The sequence below is a fragment of the Thermobia domestica genome, chromosome 9, assembly GCF_964235325.1.
Source record: "Thermobia domestica chromosome 9, izTheDome1.hap1.1, whole genome shotgun sequence".
NCBI classification, from domain to species: domain Eukaryota; kingdom Metazoa; phylum Arthropoda; class Insecta; order Zygentoma; family Lepismatidae; genus Thermobia; species Thermobia domestica.
In genome coordinates, this window is record NC_137462.1 from 24,771,402 (window position 1) to 24,799,089 (window position 27,688).

Sequence of the window (27,688 nt, forward strand, 5' to 3'; positions counted from 1 at the left end):
AATCACAGAACGCACCTCACAAGAGGCGGGATTTTCTGTTGCAGCGTAAATTGTAACACGTCACAGAAAGACCAGTAAGAGCGTTGTAGTTCTTATGCTACCACAGCTGGAAGCGTACTGAGTATGCCAACGTTCTGACACCATGATGGCGACTCTAGCCCGCCCATTGCCGTGATAGGCCAAAACGTTTGCTACTTTCGGGACAGCCTTCGGATTTCATGAACTCAGCACCACTTATAACTTAGTCTACAATTAATAACTCGTTGGTATCCGTTTGTTTACATTTAACCAAAAAAAAAAACTGGTTTCGTTGAAATAGTACACTTAATAAATCCGATTGACATGTTACATGGTAATGACAATGATATATATATCTTAGTTTAACGTCCCACACCCTTTGGGCTAAATGAAAACTTGTGCTCTTCCAACGGGAATCAAATCTGGGACAACAAGGCAGAGGGTGTTTTTCCGGGCGATTTTCTCAAAATGACTCAGGCGATTTTGTTTCGTATTTCATAAATAAATGTTTCATTGGTAACCTGTTAATATGGCATAACTCATTTCTCTTGAAAACCACTACAAGGTGTAATTAACTCTCGACGGTTAGTTTTTCGTGGTGATTTTATCCAAAACGACTGATGCAATTTTATTCATATTTAATTACTAACCTGACAATATGGCATAAATAATTTATTCTGAGAAATAAACAAAGAGTAGTTTACTCTTGGGAGCAAGTTCTTTTCCGTGCGATTTTCTCAAAAACGACTCAGACGATTTTATTCATATTTCATAAAATGTTTATGTTTGTTTTTCCTTTGTAATATAGGTATGTATTTTATTCAATTTTATATAGAAATGTACGTAGTTCGTATTCAGTTATTTTCAATTTCAATTAGATAAAAGGGCAGTTATCAAAAATATTCAGAGAAATAACATTTTTTTTCTGCTCTTCTTTGGTTTATTTTAGTAAATTTTCCCTCCCTTTCTTCTTTCTTCAGAACTGTCCCTAAAAGCACTAACCACGATAATTACACAATCGCTGTCATCAGAACATTTTCTGTGTACATGCAAATAAATCACAATCCTATACTCTATAGCAAATAATATACGGTTTCTATTTTGGTAAAGCAAATGAAACAGAGATAGTAAGGGGAGAAAATGGTGCTACATAAATTTTGGTTTAATCCTTACATTGCTATGGAAATCTTTGAAAGAAATGAGATATGCATGTATATACTGCACATGATTTCCCTTTAAGCCCTCCATGTTTTTTTTTCCCTGTACGACATTCATCTAACCTAATCGGCTTTAACGCCAGCTGTTTCAACTCAAAGAATTTATTAACCTATATTTTAACTATGAAAAAAAAGTGTTAAAAGAAAACAATAAGAGATTATCAGAGCCTTTTTTTTTTTTAATTAATCATTCACTGAAAATAGTAACATACGAAATGCTAAACAATACACAAACATCATTTTACACTTTTTGACGTAATTTTTAAGGCAATATAAAAATCACCAAATTCTTCCGTTTAGCAAATTTTTGCATTTCAATTTGCAAATAAAGACCATACAGAGTGGCCCAAAAGTAGGTATACGTCGCTGCATTGATCAAGTATAACATGCTAGCTTATAGATTTATTTGCTTCGGCTGTTCCGAGCTTAAGATATAAGTAAAAAGACATTAAGAACACATTATAAAGAAACTAAGTGTACCTTCTGGATAACAATAAGAAATGATATAAAATACAGTACGGGACTGTATACCTACTTTTGGGACACCCTGTATATGCCAGCATGTGGAAAATACGAACTCATTTTCACCTAAAATTAGTGTGATGAGAAACTTTAAGTGCATAACACTAATTTTAGAATAGAAAGTAGGAGATAACTTTTCTTGGATTCACAGGGAAAAAACGCATGTTGCGTACGTAAAACGCATGTTACTTGCGTAAATCCTGTAGTTTTTGGACTTACCGTACAACTATATAACATCCTGCAGCAAACATATAACTGAAAACTTATGTTTTATAATACTTTCCGTATAAGTGTTCCCATCTATACGTACTTTCCGTATAAGGGTTCCCATCTATACGTACTTTCCGTATAAGTGTTCCCATCTATACGTACTTTCCGCATAAGTGTTCCCATCTATACGTACTTTCCGTATAAGTGTTCCCATCTATACGTACTTTTCGTATGTGTTCCCATCTATACGCACTTTCCGTATAAGTGTTCCCATCTATACGTACTTTCCGTATGAAAGAAAGAACTGTATATAGGCGGTAAGCATCTCACATATCGGTGGACATATATAACATATGTCTGACGTAAGTAACATACATATAGGACGTATGTAATATACGGAAGACCAGGGTCGGATTAAGGGAGGAGCTTAGCGGGACTATAGTCCAAGAGCGTCCAAATGGACACGGGCCTCCACTCTGATTAAAATCTCAACTGGCTATCATGAAGATACAATCATCATCATCATCATCATCATAAAATAAAATATGACCAAAAATATGAAACATATTCCCTTAACTTTCTCACTGTACTTTCATAGAAATGTATTACATGAAATAAGCAGGGGCCATATATTTTTTTCTAGATAGGTTAATCCAGTCTTGCGGAAGACTGTTACAGGCTGACCGGTATGATGTAACATCTAAGTGGGAAAAAGAATGTTCGTATGCAGTATATGGATAACGTACGCTTCGTACAGACTTCCGCAGTAAACTTATTGATTCCATATATTTGTACAATATTCTGCTGTCCAGATAACGGATTTTTCTCAGCATTAACAATGCTCTAGCATGATGTGTTGTTATCGTCACACGAAGACCATGACTTCGCAGCATAAATAAGTTTGTTTAAACTGAATAATGCGATACCGTATTCTTGCGTGAAGAAGCAGAATTTCTTCCCAAAACTGTAATAAAATAAATAAATCAAGTTTATACACGATATGAGTTAATTGTTTTCGGAAAATAGTGGACATGGGATTTACAGAAAATAAAAATAAGGATATTTAACAAGATCTTGCGTACGAATAGGCGATTCTTTCCTTTGGCCGGCAAGATCACCTGACTTAAGTACATTAATTTTATTCCCATTTACTGTTAAATTAATAAATTAAGTTACAGCACACATAATCAGTTATAGCAACCTGTAAAAATACAAAATGTTTACTTACCTTACATACAGTGATGTGATTATGGGTATATGGGAGTGCACGGCCGTAAGTATTATCACGACTTAGCGAAGAGCATTTACGTACCACGTATTATCACGAACCATACCATAATGGGAGTGGTTCTCAACTGGTGTGTCGCACAGGCTGCATAAAGTGTGTCATCAAAGTTAGAAATTTTATAATTATGAGGCAATTAATAATCAGTTAAAACCAATTTTAAGAGACTGTATCAGTCAACGCCTCTAACAACACCAACAATGCTTAGAACTGCATAGAGTCACTATTTCATAGAAACTTGTCACTAATATAATTACTAACTAGGTATGCACTAATTGCAAATTTGGAGCTAAGCGATTGATCTTTATTCATTATTCATAGAATATTTTAGTGCATTAATTGTTTTCATGAGCGAACACGACACGCAAATGGTTGAATTTGGTACATCAACGGAAAGCATAATGGCTTTAGTTTTCGGAAAGCATAATGGAAATAGTTTTCGCAGAATAAAACGAAAAGGGCTTCAGCTGTATTAAAACTTCTAATGCTGAAAACTCTATTTTTCCATGGTTTACAATGAGAATTCGCGTGTCAAATGCTTTTTCAAGGTTAAGTCTATGGGCATTCTTTTTTCCAGTGATTATTCCTCAATGGTATGTTCGATCTGGACATGCGACTCCTTACAACACTCAGCTCGCGCTCTCGAAATCTCAAATTAGGTCAATTATGTCAAATTTGGTAAAGAATGGTTCAGGCATTGGTTCAGAAGAAATTTGGTTCAGGCATCTCGGAAATCCAGTTTTTCGGTGATTATTCCTCAATCGTATGTCCGATCTGGACATGCGACACCAACGACACTCACTGCTCTCGATTCAACATGTCAACTTTGGTTAAGAATGGTTCAGGCATCTGGGAGGTCCAGTTTTTCGGTGATTATTCCTCAATCGTATGTTCGATCTGAACATGCGACACCTAACGACACTCACTGCTCTCGAATCACCATGTCAAATTTGGTTAAGAATGGTTCAGGCATTGGTTAAGAAGAAATTTGGTTCAGGCATCTCGGAGGAATATCCGGACAAACGAACGCCTACGTTGAGTAAAGAGAAGCTTCGCTCTAATAAAAATATCGAACAATTGAATCGTGACATTGTGGATGTTCAGCAGAGTGTGCCATCTGCCCAACAGGTTGGGAACCAATTCCATAACATATTGTTTATGTCATTCACCTACTACTACCGTAGTCAATTGAGAAATGAATAACTGCTAGTGTCCAACGACTTACACCCACGTTGTCATATGCTATTATACTCTGAAATTACAAAAATAGAAAAAAAAATAGTCTTGTAAAAATAGCCTACGTTATCAAAAATTATTTTTTTCAGAAAACAGTAATAAAGGGAGCAACGCTTGATTCTTAATCATTTTTGTCACTCACTACTAACGGCTGCATGATTTAAGACGAAGAGAGGCGAGGAAAAGAAGAAAATTCCTTCGCGAGAGAAGACTTAAATCACAAATCTCTCTTCTCAGTGTGAACGGCGTAACTACCTACCACCAAGTGCTGGCGTCACATTATACATTCAAATACAGCCTTCCCTTCGTTTGCATAAATACCAGCGTTTTGTGTTGTTTCTAAAACCAAATGGAATTCGGGATGAAATTTTGGTTATTTGCGTGGATAATTTAAGAAAATGGCGTCGCCTACAAGCTGCACTGATTTACACATTTTAAATTCTTTTTTTTTTCTCCTTAATACAACTTCAATATCTTCAAGCTAAATGATTACTACTGCTTCATTTCTTTAATGGGTATTTTAAAGTCAATTATGCCTCGTACGCCATTGTTTTTTGACTTCTGTTCATCAGCCCCACCCGAATTTTACTTGTTCAAAAACTAATACATTCTTCAAATAAATAAAACAAATGTTTTTCGACTTACGTAATTACGAAGCTATAAAGCAGAAGATGGCCTACTATTAACGCGCTGGGGCTAGTTTTCAATTTTTCTATTTACAAAGGTGACCAAAAAAGTTCTGTCGCTTTTTCATCCAGCACCTTCGAACATCGATATGTCACATAAGACGTACCTGGAAGATCAAAAATAGTCCCCATCAGCATCGACGAGCTGCCAACGTTCTGGAAGGTTATGGATTCCATCGCGATAGAACTTGGTAGGTCGTGAAGGAAAGAAGGTATCAAATGCGTTTTGCACCTCTACTAGGGATTTGAACTGGGGTTCTCTAAAGTGATTTCCAAGGAATGAAACGGTAATAATCGGACGGTGCAATGTCCGGGCAGTATGGTGGATGCAATAGTGTTTCCCATCCAAGGCGGGGAAATGGTCCCGGATCATCTTAGCCAAGTGGGCTTAGCATTTTCCTGCAACAGGAGGATCCCTTTGAGATTCAGAAGTGCTGGCTCCAGAGTTTTGAGTTTTTCTTGATCATGGCTCAACTGCTGACAGTACACAATTGCATTGACGCACTGACCAGCTGGTAGCAGTTCCCGATGCACGATGACGCGAGCAGTTCCATCGAATACACAGGAGGACCTTCTGGTACAGTGCTGGTTTCGACTGTTATGGAATCGGTTCATGGGATGCTAACCAATGACGACGGCGCCGTGGAGCTTCTCATCACATGATAACACACTGTCCAGAAATGGCTTCTTCCTCAGACGAGACAGCAAAGAAACACAGATGTCTGTTGGGACCCATCGACAAAATTCGTAGTGCTTCCCAAGATGTTGGAGGTGCTGCCGAATGGTTTCTCCACTCACACTGAATTGTAGTTCCAGTTCCTCACATGTCTGTTCCTGTTCGTCTCAATTGCTGCCTGAAGATCTTCATTTTGTACATATGTTGGTCTTCCGGCACGTGATGCGTCTTCCAGTGTTTCGTCACCATCCTTACAGTTGTTAAATCACTGCTGCACTGTCCATGTAGTCATTACACCCTCACCAAAGGCCTAGCATATCTTCTGCCACGCTACAGCGGCGTTTGACCCCTAGCAAGCACGTCCTTATGACGCGTGTGGAGGTCCCATGTTCACTCTGTCCTTACGCAAGTTCACGGTGTAACTGAACTTCCAGAACCAGGTAGTATATTGGATATGACCACACCAACAAGTGACCTTCGCCTTATCTCCATTCACATTCAACTCACGATGTGAGGGCCATTTGAACACAGACTTCCACGAAAAGCGACAGAACTTTCTTGGTTACCTTTACATGTAAAATATATAAAAATGAATGTGTATATATAAAAATGAATCTGACTTTATTTGTGATTTCATACTTTTTGAACCAGTCGACCGGTCTCGATCAAGTTTTCAACATAGATGAAGTTTGGGCCTGGGCGGTTTCTATGATTTCACTTTGATGGTGCAACTTACGGATGTACGAGGGACAGATACATAAAAGTTAAAGTGACTATTTTTGTAACTTAATAACTCTCGAACCACCCAATAGATCTTGATCAAATTTTCAACAGTGATGACGTTCGGGCCTGGGATTGTTTTTTATCATTTCATTCTGACGGAGAAAATAGGAGAGCGGTAGTGGAGAAGATATTTAAAAATGATCGAAAATGACCGATATTAGTACCAAATCCATAGTTTTCGGGGTTGCTGAAATGAACAGTGACACTTCAGATGCCATTTAGATCCAAATTCAGCCCCGAAACTTGGGAGACGAGGGAGATAACTAAAAAAATGATCAAAAATGACCGATATTTATGTCGAATCCACAGTTTTCGGGGTCATTGAAATGAATAATGACAATTCGTTGCCATTTTAATCCAAATTCACCCCTTTATGTCCAAACTGAAACGTATTCTCCCAGCATGAAAAACGGGTATTCTGTTAGTTCTATTTATAAAGGAAAAAGGTATGTGGGTAACGCTAATATGCAAACTTCAAAACATTCAAGAGTGACGGGTTGCATTGTAATCGTGATTTACGTCGTGGTTCGGAACAACTTTTATTTCTCATATATCCCCTTTTCTTAATTGTGATTCCCAGTTACACCATGACGTGCACGATCACTCGCCCATGCTTACGGTTTCAACTCACGATGACTGGGAACATGGCGGATGAAAGCATAAGCAACGTAAATAAAATATTGGTTAAGTTACACATATAAAGAAAATTAAATGTTAAGCATGTAACAAATGATAAAATCACTTTTCGATAAAAGAAATATAATGTTACTATAAGAGCACAAATACTACATGCTTTTACATTTCTAATATGTTCATTATTAACAATTTAATAGTATTGATACGCTGGTGGCTTGACTTCAATATTAAAGGACGTGGTGGCATACAATGTGAATAACTCACGTGTTTCTTCGGCTAGCCTGTCGATACTGCTCCTCCAGTGTCCTGTATTCGAATATATGCGTAGTTTTGGAGATGAAGTCCTAAGGGTATCTCTTGACCGCTGCTTCCTTGGTGAGAGTTCCAAACAGATGCGATGGTTGTGAGTCCTGTTCCCTAAGGTTGTTATCGACCATCAGACAATTTCACTCGTGTAAATATTATATCAGACAATTTCACTCATGTGAATGTTACTATACGAAAATTCGAACTACCACTTTCATATGCAGAAAACTTCGTTTATTCTGACTTAACACTGAGCGCGTCGACAAAATATTTATACGTACACAACCTTTTAGTAATATGATAATTGTATGCAGCTGGAGCGCTGCTCTTAGAAAAAGAACGCGCGCCGTGCGCGTGTAAGTGTCGACGAGTCTTCCGTCGATCGTACGCCGAGCAACTGACTCTTTGTCCAGTCAGCTATTGTGTATAAGTTCTTGGTGCTAGAGCGCCCAGATGATGACGTATACCACTAAGTTCGCACTCTTTGGCTGAAGAAGTGCGGGCATTTTAACTAGTCAAATCAGCGTTAAGCAATGACAAGGAGTATAGTGTTTTTGCGACTTTCCCGATCCTTTCGGGACTGAGAGCGTTCACAAAGAGGGTTGTTGTTTCTGTGTCGTATGTCCATACATGGTTATGAAATCGAACGGAAGTCTACTAACACAGATGAAAAGACACACCAAAGCGATGACAAAGAGTTTCTAGAACATTTGGATCTATACGAGGGTTAGTTAATAAAGTTCGTAATAAATCTATTTTCTCAATGTCTCTCTTTAAATCGCAAAAAATGAGCAGTAGGACGGTGACAGCATAAAATACTAGGCGAAAATATTTAGATATTCTTAGCCCTTTTTGGAAACACAGGACATCTAAATCTCTGAGTCACGCTAATTCTTAACAGTTCAAAGTCACGGTAATAGTTGTCGCTAGCTGCCTCGTACCTGATTCCAAAATATGTCGTCTACATGCAGAGAATTTGCAAACGAATCGAGGATAGAAACTAGTTTTCTTAAGAATTAAGCAAAAGGTTGAGGAAAATAGACGGAAAAATTCGAACTAAAGCGTTTTTCACAGTCCTTTGCACCTTTCAAAAACAAACCGCGTAACTTGATGCTGTATCACTGCGCGCACGACTATTTGCTGATTGGTGAAGAGGAAATTGTTTCGTCTGTTTCCCGCAATATTTCTGCTGCAGCACGTGCATGTATTTCTGCTACTGCGATGTGCATTACTCGTCTCAATCTCACACCATTGCCGTGATATAGGGCAAAATACCCAATACTATATAATCCCCCTCCTTTAAGAGCAACTGAACATTGTTATTTTTCTCTAAACTGTAATTATAGATGAAATTACAATGAGTTATGTCAAATTATTAACTGAATAATAAAGAGATGGCGCTGGTATGTAACAGCAAGCATATTTATCATTATGGGAGATTATTTCTTTTTCATCTATTACCTAAACCATTAAGCATATCCATGAAAAACAGATGGTACTTTTTCCCCTTTAGTTCAATGTATTGATGTGCTTTCTTAGCATGCGAATGTATAAATACTAGCTTTAGTACTACAAAGTAAGTAAATAAATATTCTATGAGAACATGAAAATTAGCTATTATAGGTCTTAATTTTCTTCAAGTGAATTGAACAACGTTGATATCGTTTGATAAAGTATTTGCTTTTCTTCTGCACTTACGGGTTTGCCTTGTTTATGTTTAACAGAATAACTCGGAGCAGCAGGTAACCTGCTGGCTTCCTTGGGCGACATCTTTAAATTGTGGCGCGCACTTCTTGTGTTTTGTCATTTGTTGTAACAGTTTTTCCTTACAAATTCGATTTTGTTTCAAGATTTCGATCCCATATAGATACATACTTTGAGTCGAAACCTAAATGTTCTTACTGTGCCTTAACAATACATGAATTACCATAATACATTGCATTAGTTGTGTACTATTTGCTCATGGAAGAATAAGCTGTTATTAGTCTCATTTTCAATATTGCTAACTCATAGTTATTTTTCAGCTTTTCACAAAGAATGGTTGTCAAACAGTTGTGTCATTTCATGAAAATGGACTAAGAAAATGAAAAAGAGAAATCAAGTGAACTCGCTGTTCTTATTGAAGATAATAAGTTCCTTATAGTATTCCAGATCTTTGTTTGACCTTTCATTAGAGATGAGTCAATTAAAAAGAGAGAGAGAGAGAGAGAGAGCGTGAGGGGGATAGAGAGAAGTTAAAGAGGATAAAACCTGTTTTAGTGATTCACTACGAAGTAATATGAGGCTAATTTTTTCAGTTATAATTTGTATATCGCCTTTTTAAAATGCGATCAGAATAAATGACCATTTAAAAGATGCAAAAACCGAATATTCGGTGCCAGAAATGAAATAATGTACAAAGGAATCTTCAACATTTAAGAATTTTTATAATATTGGATAGGAATGTTCATAACTTTTGAGTCTTATTTTTTTTTTTTCTGGCTGCAGTGAAATTAAGAGGAGGTACTATGTGCATGTTAAATAATGTGTCTTTATTCCTACGTAGAATCTAAAAAGTTTCTTGGAATTTGTTGAATAAGATGTCGATAGAGTCTTCATACTCTCATGACTGATATTAGTTTATGGCGTAACTTTTCTGTTAGATATCAAATGAAAGGATAAATCACGAGGATTCAAAATATATTTTATAGGTATTTTATTACATATAACAAAGGAAATAAAATAATAAATTCTCTATTCAATAAATAAGTAAACTCAGTAGTTTTCAAGTTCTTGCAGAATGAACAATTGCTTGTTCCAAACACTCGCTCGCCTATAATGGAAACGTATAAGGAGCTCAATTTTGAAATGAAATGAAATTACATTTTTCGAGTTTTACGTCCCACGATTATGCAGGCTAGGCTAAAGGAGACGGTGATGATGAAAACATGAATGAAATGTTGGAATGAAGAAAGTGGGAGGAAACTGAAGGACCCAGAGGAAACCCACGCACACGGTGTTTGTCTACCACAAGGTTCACTTGGCGCGAACTGGAATCGAACCAGGAACCCCATGTACCAGAGGTGAACGCTCTACCACTGAGCCACTGCGGCCCTCCAAAAGCTCAATTTTGAATAGAAGTCGTGAGTACAACTGCACATGTTTCTAGATCTGATAATTAATTCCTTTGTGGCTATATGATCCGCGTACTCGTCGTCGGGCGGGAGACCCGCGTTCGATTTCCGGAGGAAGTTCATCCAGTTCGGATCACTCGTTCGGCTGTAGGTCCAAGTCTTATAGAACCTTGTTGTTGAAGGGGACTATAAACTTTAATCCATCCATCCAACCGTAGATCTGCTAGTAGGAACACTAAGTCATCATGTAATAGTGGCTCTGAATTCTAACATTTTAGGTAGATTCTCAGCTAGAGGAAACGTTAGGAGTGGGGATAGTAAGTTTTAGTTGTAATTTACACTGGTAGAAGAAATTCAACGTTCTGCCCTTCTTCCTCCTGATGCATGTATGCGTTTATATAGTAGTTCAAAGATTCAGGAGAGCAGCGCGTACGCCACTGCAAACGAGAGAAAATGGTTCCTGATTCTCTTATCACAAGCCCATGCCATTTTATTTTTAATCTCATTGTTTTTCACCCTTCAGTTTGTTTATTCATTTCTTAGCACAAAATTGCATATAACATTTTTTGTTTAATTAGTTGGCAACATTTGTGCACTGCAGTCTGCATTGTTTACAAGGAGTGCAAAGCTTCGTGAAAATCAGATTACAGTAATATTACGAAAAGAAAAATAGTAATCTTGAAAAAACAATGAAAAAAAACAAGGTAGAAGTAGAGAAATTAGATAGAATTACGAATAATATGATACGAGAAGAATAACATGGAAAGTTGAGTTGAATTGATTTTGAGTTTAACGTCCCGTTCAGAAGCGAGGTTATATGAGACGTGGACCTACTGATTAACTTGGAATCCGAACCACATGAGCTCCCGCCGGGAATCGAACCCGGGTCTCCCACGCCAAAGGCGCGTACGCTAACCGCTTAGCCACGAAGGAGCTCAATAACATGGAAAGTGAGAAACGAAATATTTCAGTTTAACGTCCCACGTTATGCTCTTTAGACTACGTGAGACGATAATTAAAGCAAATGAATAATGATGGTAGAATTGGTGGAATGAGAAAGTGGGAGTTATTAAGTTTCATTTATTTTTATATATCTGACTCTCTCCACCACTTCCCTACGTTCTACCGTTTAAGTGAAATGATGAAAAAAACTTCCCAGGGCCGAACTTTATCCATGTTTAAAATTTGATCGGGATCGGTCGGGTGATTCAAGAGTTATTAAGTTTTATTTATTTTTATGTATCTCCCTCCTCGCCCATTCCTACGTTGCACCGTCAAAGTAAAATGATAAAAACCATTCCAGGCCCGAAACTCATATATGTGGCAAATTTGATCAAGATTGGTTGGGTAGTTCGAAAGTTATAAAGTTTTATTTATTTTTATATCTCTCCCTTCTCCCATAAGTTCTACGGTCGAAATGAAATGATGAAAACTACCCCAGGAACGAACCTCATCTATGTTGAAAATTTCATTGAGATCGGTCATGTGATTTAAGAGTTATTAAGACACGAACATAGTGACTTGCATTTTTATATACTGTATATAGATTTCCTTTTCATCTCCTATTCGCTTTTCATTGTGGCGCATAGATGGTCCGATTAAAGCTATCGTTTGCTAACAAGAATTCCATCCCCACATTCACTAGGTACCATAACACTATATAATATTAAAACAAGGCATGTCATATGTAGGATATTCTCATACAGCTAATAAGATATCCTAGGTAACTCCCAGTAAATCAATGGAATCACAATTTACCAATACAAGAGAAGAGGCTACACTTACCTTCGAAATTGGCAACACTGCTTGGATGTCGTCCTTTTGTATGTCTAGTCGGGTGGTAATTTTCCTTCTCTCCTCATCCAAGTCTTCTTGCAAGAACCGAATTCTTCCGTGGTGATTGCGAGCATATCCCCGGAACCGGGTGTCACCTTCCAGCACGTAGCGAACATTCCAGACAATTCGGCCGCCGCCTTCTCTGGAGTCCACGGAATCGTCGACCTCCAGAAGCCAATTAAACACCTCCTCCATCCTGCGGAAACAAAGAACATTAACAAATTAAAGGAAGATAATTAAAGGCGGGTGTATAATATATGACGCAATTAAATTTCAGTAAATCAAGTGGCAGAAACAAAAATTCCTTTACAAAATTAGCTGTGGTTTCAACACTAGCTCGTGGTTAAAAGTATTCTTATTTAATCTCAACAACTGCGCTAAAATCTTTAATCAAACTGTTAATTTACAGTGTTTCTTATACAATATACATCTTAATTTCCAATATTCAAAGGTTTACCAAGTAATTTATCTTTGGCAAATTTAAACAAAAGTTTTATATTTCTCCCCCAAGAGAGATAGCAGATGATTCTTTTTAAAGGAGACATGCGCTGTTCGAAACAATATTCTACGTACTAAGATATATATATACATAAATTGTATGCAGCTATGGTGGCACAACCGGTAAAGCGTCTACCTTTTAACTGGAGAAACCTACGTAGGAAGACATTACATAAATTGTATGAAGCTGTGGCAGTTCAGCCGGTAAGGCATCTACCTTTTAACTGGAAGGGTATACGTACAGAGATATATACATAAGTTGTATGGAGCTGTAGGGGCTCAGCCGGTAAGGCGTCTACCTTTTAACTAGAAGGCCCTACGTACTAAGAAATATACATAAATTGTATAAAGCTGTGGTGGCTCAGCCGGTAAGGCGCCTACCTTTTAACTAAAAGGCCCTACGTAGTAAGAAATATACATAAATTGTATAAAGCTGTGATGGCTCAGCCGGTAAGGCGTCTACCTTTTAACTAGAAGGCCCTACGTACTAAGAAATATAAATAAATTGTATAAAGCTGTGGTGGCTCAGCTGGTAAGGCGTCTACCTTTTAACTAGAAGGCCCTACGTACTAAGAAATATACATAAATTGTATAAAGCTGTGATGGCTCAGCCGGTAAGGCGTCTACCTTTTAACTAGAAGGCCCTACGTACTAAGAAATATACATAAATTGTATGAAGCTGCAGTGGCTCAGCCGGTAAGGCATCTACCTTTTAACTAGAAGGGTATACGTACGAAGATATATACATAAGTTGTATGAAGATGTAGTGGCTCAGCCGGTAAGGCATCTACCTTTTAACTGGAAGGGTATACGTACGGAGATATATATATACATAAGTTGTATGAAGCTGTAGTGGCTCAGCCGGTAAGGCATCTACCTTTTAACTGGAAGGGTATACGTACGGAGATATATATATACATAAGTTGTATGAAGCTGTAGTGGCTCAGCCGGTAAGGTATCTACCTTTTAACTGGAAGGGTATACGTACGGAGATATATACATAAGTTGTATGAAGCTGTAGTGGCTCAGCCGGTAAGGCATCTACCTTTTAACTGGAAGGGTATACGTACGGAGATATATACATAAATTGTATGAAGCTGTAGTGGCTCAGCCGGTAAGGCATTTACCTTTTAACTGGAAGGGTATACGTACGGAGATATTTACATAAGTTGTATGAAGCTGTAGTGGTTCAGCCGGTAAAGCGTCTACCTTTTAACTAGAAGGCCCTACGTATTAAGAAATATACATAAATTGTATGCAGCTGTGGTGGCTCAGCCGATAAGCTATCTACCTATTAACTGGGAGGGCCTCAAGGAAAGAGGGATATTTGGGTCATGCATCCTCGGAAATTCTCAAGCTAATACTGTATAGAAAATGTTGAAGTCAATCCAATAAGACAAATCTCCCTTCCCAATTTCTTTTTGCTTATGACCTTTACCTTTGTTATTCCCTCTATCAGTGACGTACACAGAATGCCACCAAGGGGAAGGCAGTTCCAGCACCCCAGTTCATATCGCTTTAGGAATGGCACGATTTTTTTATTCATATCTTAAAGCGGTAAATTCAGGTGCGGACCCAGAATTTTTTTGTTGGGGTGGGGTCTAATATTACAAGCCACTACGTCTATGTAGTATTGAACGGTATCATTCTTAACCCGAAAAGACGATGAACAATTGTAGAAATGGTAGAAATGTAGGAATTCAGAAAGAAAATGATAGAACTAGATTCTTTTTATACGAGAAATAGTACAGATGAAGTGTAAAATCAAATGTTCGTGCTACATCAATAATTTATCTGTTAAGCAACTACAGTTTTATTGAGAAAGTGTACACATGTATGTTGAGTTGGATGTTTTGGGGGATCCGGACTCGGTAGACCCTCTTGTGCGTGCGTCCCTGGGTAAATTTATAGTTTTCTATAACATATTCTTTTTAAAAATATGGTGGGAGTTAAATCCCAGTAAACATTCTGCACACGCCACTAGATAAGATGTTAGAAAAATTGAAGAAGGGCTGTGAAGAAAATGGGATCAAAATAAGACAAAAGTCATGGTAATTGGAACGAAGTGGTCGGTGTCATATATAAAAGTGGTAGGAGAGAAAATAGAACAGCTGACTTCTTTTCGATATTTGAGTAGTATTATTAGTGACGATATGAAGCGCTAACGTGAAATAAAAGCAAGAATAGGAATTATTGCGAAAGAAGCATTTGGAAAGGAAAAAGTGTGTTTTATGGTATCTTGAATAAAGCATTGCAAAAAAGGGGCATCGTGTGGAGGGGTAGAAACAAAAATGATTTAAAAAAAAACTACTGGAAGTTTTCGAAATATAAGTGTGGAGAAGAATGGAGAGAATTAACTGGGTCAAGCGAAAAACGAATGAAAAGGTGTTAGAAATGATGGGGGAGAAAAGAACAGTTTTAGATAATATTAAGAAGAGGAAGAGAAACTGGTTGGGACATTGGCTAAGAAGGAACTGTATCATGAGTAGCGTGCTAGAGGATATGATGGCAGGAAAGAGAAGGAGGGGGCGAGGGAGGCTAGAAATATTGATGAAGGTATCAAAACAGAAAAACCGTATGTGAAGATGAAGAGGTTAGGGAAAAACTGTGAAGCATAGAACTTCTTAGCTGCGTCAAGTGACCTACCGATAATGGCAGAACACCTATGATGATGATGATGACTGAAAATTACTATCTAGTTGATTTGAAGTTTAATGTTCCTTTCTAGCACCGAGGCTATCTGAGACGTGGACCTACAGCTTAAGAGTCTTCGCCACGCTCATCGCGCACTTTTTTAACTTTAGGGAGTAAATTAGAACGTAAAATAAGGAAAATTTCGAAAGTGAACCAAATAGTACACGGAAAATGTTATGAAATAAACTAACGGTTACTTTAAAACCTTTCGTGTAATGCAGAAATCTGGATGCTTAACACCTGTGACATTATAAACTGCACACCCAGATTTCTGGCCTACAGGAGGAACTCCGGAATAACTTGTCACTTTATTTCATAATATTTTCTTATTTTCTTCACCATCTTTAACACTTTTAATCCATAGCCTCAGTTGGGCTCGTAGTACCTTACTAATACCTTCCTCCTTCTCCTGCAATAAACGAAGCCCGAGTCTGGCTTGGCTCTTACATATGAATCTCTACTTACATTCTGCGAATGGTGGTTGGTTGTCGGATATGTGGAAAATTTATTCAGGCTAGCATTTAGAAAAATATTTTATACTATTTAACGCTGAAATTTTGAACGTCTTGTAGACTGATGGATTAAACCACATTACCTATAAGCGGTTGTTTTTTTAACAGGTTAATTGCCATCTATATTGCAACAAGAACATCTCCTATAGCAAAAATGTGTTTTCTTAATTTTTGGTTTCTATGTGTCTTTCTAAGTATTAACTTATTTATTTAGGTAATTCTGTAGTATCGGTACTATGTAATATTGCTTCTTGCGGTGACACGTTGGTCTCACGTGGCCCCAGATAGACCGTGGTCCGGAGTAGGCTTAGTGACCACGTGAGACCAACATCTCACCACTCAAAGTTTAGCCGATTATGCCCGGACGTTGGACTCACAATTTCACAGGTAAGGCTGTTTCTCGTACTACCAGGTCGACTACTATACACTGCAATGGCTTTTAATGTAAAAAGTAAGATCAGTGAGTCACCACAGGACACAAGCTAAGAAGAAGTTGTGAGACTAACCTGGCACCACGTGGCAGTAAGGAAAATTTTACGTGAGACCAACGTGGTATCACGCGGCACTTAACGTGTTAAACATTTTTGTACATTCTCTATGTAAGTGAAAAGAACCTCATAGATGGAAATTTGTAGCAATTTTACAAATGATGTAAATAATAAACATTTTTTAAAATTTTTTCCATATAATGTAAAAGTTGTCATTTTCTGTCTTTATGTAAGCAAAAGAGCATTGATTTGAAGCAATTTCACCCATCAATACCAACAAAAAATATACTCGTCCTCAAAACGAATATCTCATGAATTTCAAGTGTTAATTTTTTCTTTACTAGTTGATACTCATATTATAAAAAAAACATTAAAAAACAGTAACCAACTAGGAAACTGGAGTATTTACATAGATACATAAACTCAGGAGTGAAAGGGCTATGTTATTACTAACATCCAAAACGTTGGAAGGAAAATATCGAAGGCACTTAACGTGGGATCTTTCACAGAGAACCCAGCCTAGGTCTCCCGAGTCGAAGGTGCCTATACTAACCACATAGTAGCGGTAAAGTCATGCGAGATTACTATGTTTACGTCCTTATAATACAACGGACACGACTCTATTTTATCAACTCTGATTTAATCAACTATACTTTTATCAACTCTGATTTATTAAAAAAAATACTTTTATCAATTCTATTTATATCAAGTCTTCTTTTATCAACTATACTTTTATTCACTATAATTTAACCAACTATACTTTTATTCACTATAATTTAACCAACTATACTTTTATCAGCTCTGCTTTTATGAGCTCTGATTTAATCAACTATACTTTTATCAGCCCAAATTTTATCAACTCTAATTTAATGTGCTTTGCTTTTATCAACAATGTTTTCATGAACTCTGGTTTAATCAACCATATTCTTATCAATTCTACTTTCATCAGGTCTGGTTTTATGAACTCTGATTTAATCAACTATATTTTTATTAGTTCTAATTTTATCAACTCTATTTTTATCAGCTTTGTTTTTATCAACAATGCTTTCATCAACTCTGATTTAATCAACTATACTTTTATAAATTCTACTTTTATCACGTCTGTTTTTATGAACTCTGATTTAATCAACTATACTTTTATCAACTCTTTTTTTTTATCAACAATGCTTTCATCAACTCTGATTTAATCAACTATACTTTTATCAGCTCTACTTTTATCCACAGTGCTTTCATCAACTCTGATTTAATCACCCATTCTACTTTTATAAGGTCTGCTTTTACCAACTCTGATTTAATCAACTATACTTTCAGCAAATCTATTTTTATCAGCTATACTTTTAGCAACTCTACTATTAATTTTGACAATGTTAGTCACTAGGAACAGAATAGAGATAAGAACAGACGTAATTCAGTCTCATACAACAGAAACAGTTTTAAATATAAATTGTACAACTCAGTATAGCAGTAAAAGAGAATTTCCCACGGGAACAATGAAATGTATTTCAGAGGTATACGACGAAGAAATGGATTAAATTTGTCGAAGAACGTAAATAAAGTGCACGAAAATAAAAGGAAAAGCGTTGGTACGGTTATGTGAGAAAGAGACAAAGAACGTGTGAACTTAAAAGAAGGAATAGTGTAACGTTTCTCCCGTGGACTTTCACATGATGAACTGCAACCATTCTTCCAACCGCAAATCCCACACAAGAAACGAACTTCAAACCATTTGTGTCACAGTCCAAAGATATATCAGAGCACTAGCCTAAAGATTTTTCTTCTCGAGGCTTAAAACTACCCATTTTCTCCGTAAACTTTTATATGAAATTCTCTTTATTTTCTTTTCCATTATAACTAATTCGAGAAGAAACTAGGCACTTTTATTCATAGCTAAGTTCTGTGCAAAATATATTTTTGAAAAGTTTCTCTAAGCGTCTAAAGAGTTATTTGTTCTAGAATACTTATAGTTCAACGTTAGGAACTAATGTAGTATAATGCCTCAAATAGAAAACAGTATTAAGGGTATTCCACAGGCTAAACTTCACTATTTTGAATTTTAGTGAATAACTTTAGAAAAATGAAGAACACAAAGAGATTAGAAAGTGAGCTAGATACGAGAGTATTTCCAAAAGTATCTGGACTGACGTTGTAATATAGCGCCACTGGTAATAAGCCGCTCATGACATACAGTGCCATCTATGGAAGAAATAATATATCAATTTCAACTATCTAGCTGGTTATAGTTCGTACAAAAAAAAAACTACGTCACTTAGCTTTATGTCAATAGGTTTTCTTATTTGGGTCATACAGACTGTGTGACACAGTATAACATATTTTAAATTTAATGAGAATGTGACTGGGTGTTTATTGTAACTACTAAATTAGTTTAAATACATTTTTGTCTACAATTATTCACAAAATTAATATAAAATGAAGTACGCATAGAACACACATACTTATGTTACCGAAACTTAAGACAGTAATTGAGAAAATTATAAGGTAACATTTAGCAAGAAAGAAATATTTTTTCTTAATTTTCAAACAAATGAAGAACACAATATCATCATTTTTAATACTGTCCTTCATTTAGTATTTTATATGGCCTTCTTTAGGCCTCCGGACTGCCTCAATTTTTCTAGACATGCTGTGAACAAGATTGCGGCATGTGAACATGTCTAAATCATTGTACTAAGTGTGTACAATTGCTAGTTGGTTTCTGTTTTCATTTTTTTTCTGTAGCTTTTTGGTCAGAATATGCCACAGGTTTTCGATACGGGTTAAATCTGGTGAATTAGGAGGCCACCACATTATCTGCATATCCATCTCCTTAAACCAATTATTGGATGAACGAGATCGATGGCAGGAGGCACTGTCATCCTCAAAGTAGTTCTTTTTTTTTTTTTCAGATTTGCCCCTGTAAAATAATTCCTAGCTGTCGGAATTAATTTATGATCAAGAATGTTAATGTAATTTTCGCTCTTAACTGAACTAGTACAAATTTCAATTTTTCCAATTCCTCTCGATGTGAAACTGGTACTCAAGCGAGCTTAAGCGAGAGCCGAGCTGAGCTACCGTGAGTAGGGTTACTTACGAGACAAGAGCTGAGAGTATCTCGTCTCAAAAAGATCTCGACTCGGTAAGTCATTTATTTGTAATGGGAAGGTCTAAACATGTATCTCGCTACGAAAATTCTGTTTCATCTTCTCTTGTAGACAATCGTAAGTTCAAAGCTCGCGGAGTTTAGCGGTCCCAAGCTCAATAAACGGGAAAAGACTAAGCGAGTGCGACTGTAGACGTGTCTACAAGACAAGAGTTAAGGCTACCATGTTTTGAAAAGGTGTGAAAGTGGTCTCGTCTCAGAAAACGTATCTGTTTCTTCGAGGAAAAGTACTGTCTCGTCTCGTCTTATAGATAACCCTAAGCGGAGGATAAGCTCAAGCCTGAACAAACACAAGCTCCATTAAGGATAGCGGGCTCGAGTCCCACTGAAAGTATGAAAACCAGGCTCGATAGAACGCGAGTCCCATTGAAATTAGAAAACCCGATACGAAATGGACATCTCTTTCCCCCTCCCCTACATTCCGTGCGCTATTTGATCAACACCGTATATTTCACTGCTCTACCAAAAGAAAGAAAAGTGACCTACTTTTACTGATAACGCTGAACTTCGCAGTGTTAAGTTGGCAACAGTGGGTCCCTTGAGAGAACTCTAGTGAATTTATGGCTGAAGTTGCAGAAGTTATGATTAGAGACAAAGACTCCAGATGGCACGGAATGTCCTCCTTATGAGAGTTTGCGAGAACAAACACTTTCTCGCTGGCGTGAGAATTACAAACCATAACATTGTAATCGATCAGCAGTGGACACCGAGACATTGAAATAATTTCAACGCAAATTACATTCCATAGCTGCAGAACAAACATTCGCCCCCATTTACAACGAATGAACGCGAAGCTGTACTTTGGGCAATATTATACGTAGTGTGTGGAATTTAACCTTTAAGATAAGGAATTTTACTCGCATTCAAAGCTCGTTCTACCTACAACGTAATCATATTAAGGCGTGTTCAAATTATGCAGCAGTGAACTATATCTTAAAGATGGTTTACACTTTGTGGAAGATTATCGGAAAAGGATGGCACAATCATTATCATCATCATCATCATCATAAGTATTCTGCTCTTATTGGCAGGTCACTTTCCGCAACTGAGAAGCTTCCATGCTCCACGGTCTTGCCGCTAATCTCTTCATCTTCACGTGTGATCTTTCTGCTTTTATATCATCCATTAATTGTAGCCTCCTTCGGCCTCTCCCTTTCTATCCTGCCACCATACCCTCTAGCATGTCCTTCGTGATACAGTTTCTCCTTAGGTAATGTCCCAACCACTTTCTTTTTCTCTTCTCAATAATATCTAAAATTGTTCTTCTCTCTTCCACCATTTCTAACACCCTCTCATTCGTTTCCCGCTCGACTCAACTAATTCTTTCCATTCTTCTTCGCACCCACATTTCGAAGGCTTCCAGTCGTGTTTAATCACTTTTACGTAACGTCCATGTTTCCGCTTCATACAGTACAATACTCCACACGAAGCATTTTATGAGTCTTTTTCTCACCTCTTTTTCAAGGTCTCACAAGACACTTCTCTTCCCCCTAAAGACTTCTTTCGCTATTCCTATCCGTGCTTTTATTTCATGTTCGCACTTTATGATTTTACCCCGATATCGAAAACTATTAACTTGTTCTATTTTCTCCCCTCCCACTTTTATATTTGACACAGACAGCTTTAACGTATGAAATCAGCGTTAGATTAATCGGTGATTTTCAATATTGATGTAAGCCTTTCTTGTATGAAAACATTGTTAGTTCTCATATCAAATCAGTATTAGCCGAAAAAGATAGTTCTTTGATTTTCAAGATTGATATAGCCTTTGTTGTACGAAACCAGAGTTAGTCGGCATATGAATCCAGTGTTAGTCATTTAAATGGGAAGGATAGTTCTTTGATTTTCAAGATTGATATAAGTGTTTGCTGTATGAAACCAGTGTTAGCCTCTTTAAGTGGACAAGGTAAGTTATCCAATTTTCAAGTTCAATGCAAGCCTTTGTTGTATGAAACCAGAGTTAGTCGGCATATGAATTCAGTGCTATTCACATATGTGGCAAGGATAGTTCTTTGATTTTCAAAATTGATATTAGCGTTTGTTGTATGAAACCAGCTAGTCGGCATATGAATCCAGTGCTAGTAATATAAGTGCGAAGGATAGTTCTTTGATTTTCAATATTGATATGAATACTGTATGAAACCAGTGTTAGCCTCTTTAAGTGGAAAAGGCGCGTTATCCAATTTTCAAGATCAATGCAAGCCTTTGTTGTACGTGGAAAGGATAGTTCTTTGCTTTTCAAGATTGATATTAGCGTTTGTTGTATGAAATCAGTTAGTCGGCATATGAATCCAGTGCTAGTAATATAAGTGCGAAGGATAGTTCTTTGATTTTCAATATTGATATAGGCTAAGTACTGTATGAAACCAGTGTTAGCCTCTTTAAGTGGAAAAGGCGAGTTATCCAATTTTCAAGATCAATGCAAGCCTTTGTTGTATGAAACCAGAGTTAGTCGTCATACGAATCCAGTGTTAGTCATTTAAATAGGAAGGATTGTTCTTTGATTTTCAATATTAATGTAAGCGTTTGTTGTATGAAACAAGAGTAAGTGATACGAATCCAGTGTTAGTAATTTAAGTGGGAAGGATAGTTCTTTGATTTTCAAGATCAATGGAAGCCTTTGTCGTATGAAACCAGAGATAGGTGGTTCTTCGATTTTCGAGATCGTTATAAACACTTTTCTAGAATCAAGATTATATAACACCATTAATTTAATATTTGATTACTGTGTCATTGTATGTGTCCAAAGTTACGTATTTAATACAATAGGGTGCGAAACTTACGGTAAAAAACCTTTGGAAGAACGGACGAAATTGGTTGCAAGCAACGGGAAACTACTAGGGAAGTATTTTTCATAACAAAGAAGAACATTAAATATTTTAGCGGAAAAATAATAATTATTTCATTCTCAAGATCACTGTAAGCTACTGTCGTATTAAACTAATCCTAATCAAAATTGCGGATGATTTTCACGATATTTTTAAAACCAAGAAAGGCTGTAGTTTGGAAGAATTCATAACTGTTTTCAGGAAAGTCTTCCAATCATGTTCGTGGGGCCGCAGTGACTCGGTGGTAGAGTGTTCACATCTAGTGCATGGGGTCCTTGGTTCGATCCCAGCTCGAGCCAAGTGAACTTTATGGTGGACAAACACCGTGTGCATGGGTTTTCTCGAGGTCTTTCTGTTTCCTCCCACTTTCTTCATTCTACCATTTAATTCATTTCTCATCATCACCGTTTCCTTTAGGCCACCTAGCATAATAGTGGGACGTAAAATTTAAAAGATATTAATTTCAATCATGTACGTATTTCAGCCATGTTATTAAAACTGTTTGTTAAAAAAGAAAATGAAAAACGTAAAACTTAGTAATGTCTATTTTTTTAAGGTTCATTATGAATTTCATAAAAAAAAAAAATATGGCACACGTGTCATTAGTTTCACACCAGTGCCCTCTATGCGGCAATTCTATGAACTACTTGAAAACTGCACATCATTGTCAAAATAGCGTTGCGCATCTGGGATTCTCCAGTAAAAATCATGATAGAAATCGTGAAAGGATTCGCAAGAAAAAGCGGAAGAAACGTAACAAGAAACCTCAACGAACAAAATAGACTATATGAAAATAAACTACACATATTCCATAGACATGTATCATACTTTCTGTCACTACACAATTTCCAAAGCATATATGAAAGTGAAAGGGGGAAAAAATGAGTAAAGATATCGTATCTACACCTTTAGTACTCTGCACCTAAAGATAGAGAAGTATCAGCATGAAAGTTTCTATGGCACTCTACGTCATTTCCGCTACGACATTCACACACACACACACACACACACACACACACACACACACACACACACACACACACACACACACACACACACACACACACACACACACACACACACACACACACACACACACACACACACACACACACACACGATGTCGTTCAAAGAGAGAGAGAGAAAGCGAGAGTAATAACAAGGGACCCAAGCAGCTTCATGGGTCGTAGTTCTTGGATTGAAGTTTCAAGGGTGTATGTTATAATACAGCTTTACTGCTGACCCTCGCTGGCCACTCTTTCATACATCTTCTGTTAAAGCCAACTTTTATGGTCTTCTGTAGCTACATGCATTCAATTCAATACTTCTCTCGCCTTTTTCATACTCCACCACCGACAAGAGTGGACTCTTGCTCGTTTTCTCTTTATTTTGCTTTCCTCCTTTTCGGAGTATGAGTGTGCGTAGAAGGCAGTATTGAAGCTCAGCGAAAACCAACGTTATTTTCCTTTTTTTTTCTTTCTTCCCAGAAAGCAGAAAGTTTCCTTTGTATGTTCTTCTCCCTTGAATGAAATCTGACAAACCTTTCCTCTACGAGCAACTGACTCTGTGTAACATACACTTCCCCAATATCAACATTTCTATCTTTTTCTTTCTTTATTCTCTTCTCTCTTTTGGTTTTTATCTTGGGATATTTTATTTTCTTCATCCTTTGCTCTTCTTTACGCATTCTGTTATTGGTTGCAACTTTTCCATTTTTTCTTTTTTTGGTACCATCTCCCTATTATCTACACCATTCCACGCATCGAAATTCAGACCAGTGAAATGTAACATGTTTTCGTTTCGTAAGCAGGGTTTCAAAAGTTTTATCCTTAATATCACACATATTTTTTTTTAATGTGCAATTTCATTCACATCCGAAGATGGGCAGGCTGTAGAAGGTAACACCTTCTCTGGGGCCATGACCATTCATTTATTGATAATATCATTGGGAGATGGGATTTACTTATTTATTGATATATTTCTGTATTGATATATACAGAAGAAGGTCATCTGAGTATGGTATGTAATTTATAAGATGAAATGAAGTGAGGTAACAGAACACATGGATATATGATGTTAGTTGCAACGAAAGTGTTAATCTTGTGCTCCGGGGTTACTCAGAGCAGGTTCAAACACTTGGAGCCATGTTAGTTAGAAAAAAAAAAGGAGTACATTGATGAAATTTGTGCAATGGATGAATAGATGGTGATAATCAGGGCCCGGATCTTGTTGACAAGTCAACTTTTTTCTGTTACGCATAGGACAAGGCAAGTTCAAATAAAAACGTTATCCATCAACTCTAGTTTCTAAAAATATAGTTTTTTAGGGTCAACTTTTGGTCATTTTTTGCCATTCTGAAATTTCAGGTCATTTTTTAATATTTTAAGGTAACTTTTAGGTCACTTATGGTCTTTTTATTCTTTTTCTTCTACATAAGGAAATCTTTAAATGAACACGGTTTACGAATGTGGAAAAGACGAAGTTGAATAATCTCTTTTCTTGCTTCCTGACTATTGGGTTGAAAAACTGCATTCTTAACAAGCTAATGAAAACTAAGCTGTAGCTGGTTAACGAAAGGTGGAAGTTGGTAGGTGGCCAAACAGATAGTTTTGGGTTGTTGACCACAAAGGATGTGATCACGTGAATAACTAAAAATGGATTAGAAGGCGTACAAGGATTTAAACAGGTTTCTATCTATTATTTTCATGTAGTCTACACTTGCGATTTTTATTGTTTAAGAGTGTTTCCTAGCTTTAACTCGGGAGTGAATTGACGCTTTCAATACTTACAATGCCGTACAATGGACTGATCAATAGAAATATGGACTGTAACTAAGTGAAACAATACTTTTTGAATATGAGCGAGAAATGTTAACTAAAAATCCAATTGATATTTAAAAAAATGTCAATGTTTAACGAAATAAACGTTTAAGAAAACACAAGTTTTAAGGTGAATTTTTGTGATTTTTAGGGTCATTTTACAGGAATTTTAGTGTCATTTTATAGGTCACTTTTTAGAAAATGTTAGGTCAACAACATCCGGGCTCTGGTGATAATATATACGACGACAGGGGTTATAGTAAGCGGTGGCCTGATCACGTTCATAGATAGTAAGAAGGTGATCTAATAGTGAATATGCGTAGCGTGGTAGAGCTGGAGTCTGGTCTAAATGTTAATGGAGAATCAGATGAGCGTCTGCTATACGGCGTTGAATGTAACGAAAGAGAAGACTGTACAGATGTGGTAAGTGTTTTAATATTTCCTTTTTTCTCGGTTATAAATGCCAGCGGAGGCAAATCATCATAGGCAAGTGCGAATTCACACGTATAAACAGAACTACCCAATATGCAGTTATCAACTGAAACCTCTTTACACAATTAAACATACACACTTATCCGTTTTAGCGATTAAAATAAAATAAGTTTATTTATCTTCATCCTTTAAGGCAGGTTTTCTTATCTTTATCCTTTAAGGCAGGTTATCATATTTTCATTCTTTAAGGCAGGTTTTCTTATCTTCATCCCTTCAGGCAGATCATCTTATCTTTATCCTTTAAGGCAGGTTATCATATTTTCATTCTTTAAGGAAGGTTTCTTATCTTCATCCTTTACGGCAGGTTTCCTTATCTTCATCCTTGTAAGACAGGCTTTCTTATCTTCATCCTTTAAGGCAGGATTTCTTATCTTCATTCTTTAAGGCAGACTTTCTCAATCTAACTCAATCGCCTCACTTTTATAAGCCAGCGACCCCCATAAGTGATTTACGGTTTGCAATCAGCATTTTGATAACTACTGCTTATCGTTTAGTTATGTGTCTGTGTTGCCTATATTTTGAATGGTACTTGAATATGCAGATTTTGTTGTACTTTTCTTGTATTTCAAAAAATGCAGTTTTTCAACAGTTTTACTCCTCTTTTATCCCAATTGTTTTTTGAACGATTCTTTGATAGTCTAAAATTTTGTTTATTTTTTCTTGGTAAATATGCACACAGAAATATGTTTAGCAAAATAAAGGACACACACATACATATATAGATCCTAATTGCATTTACCTTTTTTTACGGTGGCCGCAGTGGCTCACTGGTAGAACGTTCACCTCTGGTGCGTGGGGTTCATGGTTCGGTCCCAATTCGCGCCAAGTGGGCTTCGTGGTAGACAAACACCATGTGCGCGGGATTTCTCGGGAATCTTCCATTTCCTCCCACTTTCTTCACTCTGCCATTTCATTCATTTCTCGTCATCACCGTCTCCTTTAGCCTACATAGCATAATCGTGAGTAATACAACTGAAAGATTTCATTTAGCTTTTTTTACCTTCATTCCCGACCTTCAGGTTGAGAAACCCTGCTTTAAGGCGAACAAATATATGATTGGTACAGTTAAACTTAAACTATAGTTCAAAAATTTATATTCTAAATTATGTATGAAATGTGGTACGGGCCGTATTTACACATGGTCCAACATTAGCCTTAGTCCGGGTGAAAATGTTTAAGGGTGGCAAACGTTCTCAGATCAGCTTGTTTTTCATATTCCAGTTCTAGGAATTAGAGAAATTTGGCGGCCCATTATTGATATTCAAGGGCGGAAAATATCTTAAATATGTCATTGCAAATGGTGCACTAGCACTTGGTCAAAACTAATGTAGTAGATGCCCTTTCACTATCCACATTACGGAGCGTTTCTCTGCCTGTGGTCCCGGGTTTAATTTCTGATGAAGGTATTTGTTCCGGATAAAAATCTGTAGTTGTTCGAACTCCACCTTAAGCAGTGCGTCCCGTCTCATTTAATAGTATCGGAGCTGAAAAGGGGCATTAAACTAAAATTAATCTAATCTTACTTTAAATACCAGATCCAGTCTCATATAGCATGGAAACTGAAAAGAGACATTAAACTCATATCAACCCAATCCTACTTTAAATAGTAGATTCTGTTTCATATAGTATCGGAGAGGAAAAGGGACATTAATCATCCAATCTACACGTCGTATAAA

The 27,688-nt window shown here is 36.9% G+C and overlaps 1 protein-coding gene across 1 annotated transcript in view; it reads right to left on the reverse strand.

Moving 5' to 3' along the window:
• Positions 1–27,688, reverse strand: part of dtn (transmembrane protein 132C dtn) — a 691,446-nt gene that overhangs the window by 145,476 nt on the left and 518,282 nt on the right. The window contains exon 4 of the mRNA XM_081770771.1: positions 12,474–12,720. Coding sequence (XP_081626897.1) covers positions 12,474–12,720 — 247 coding nt within the window. The remainder of the gene's footprint in view (positions 1–12,473; positions 12,721–27,688) is intronic.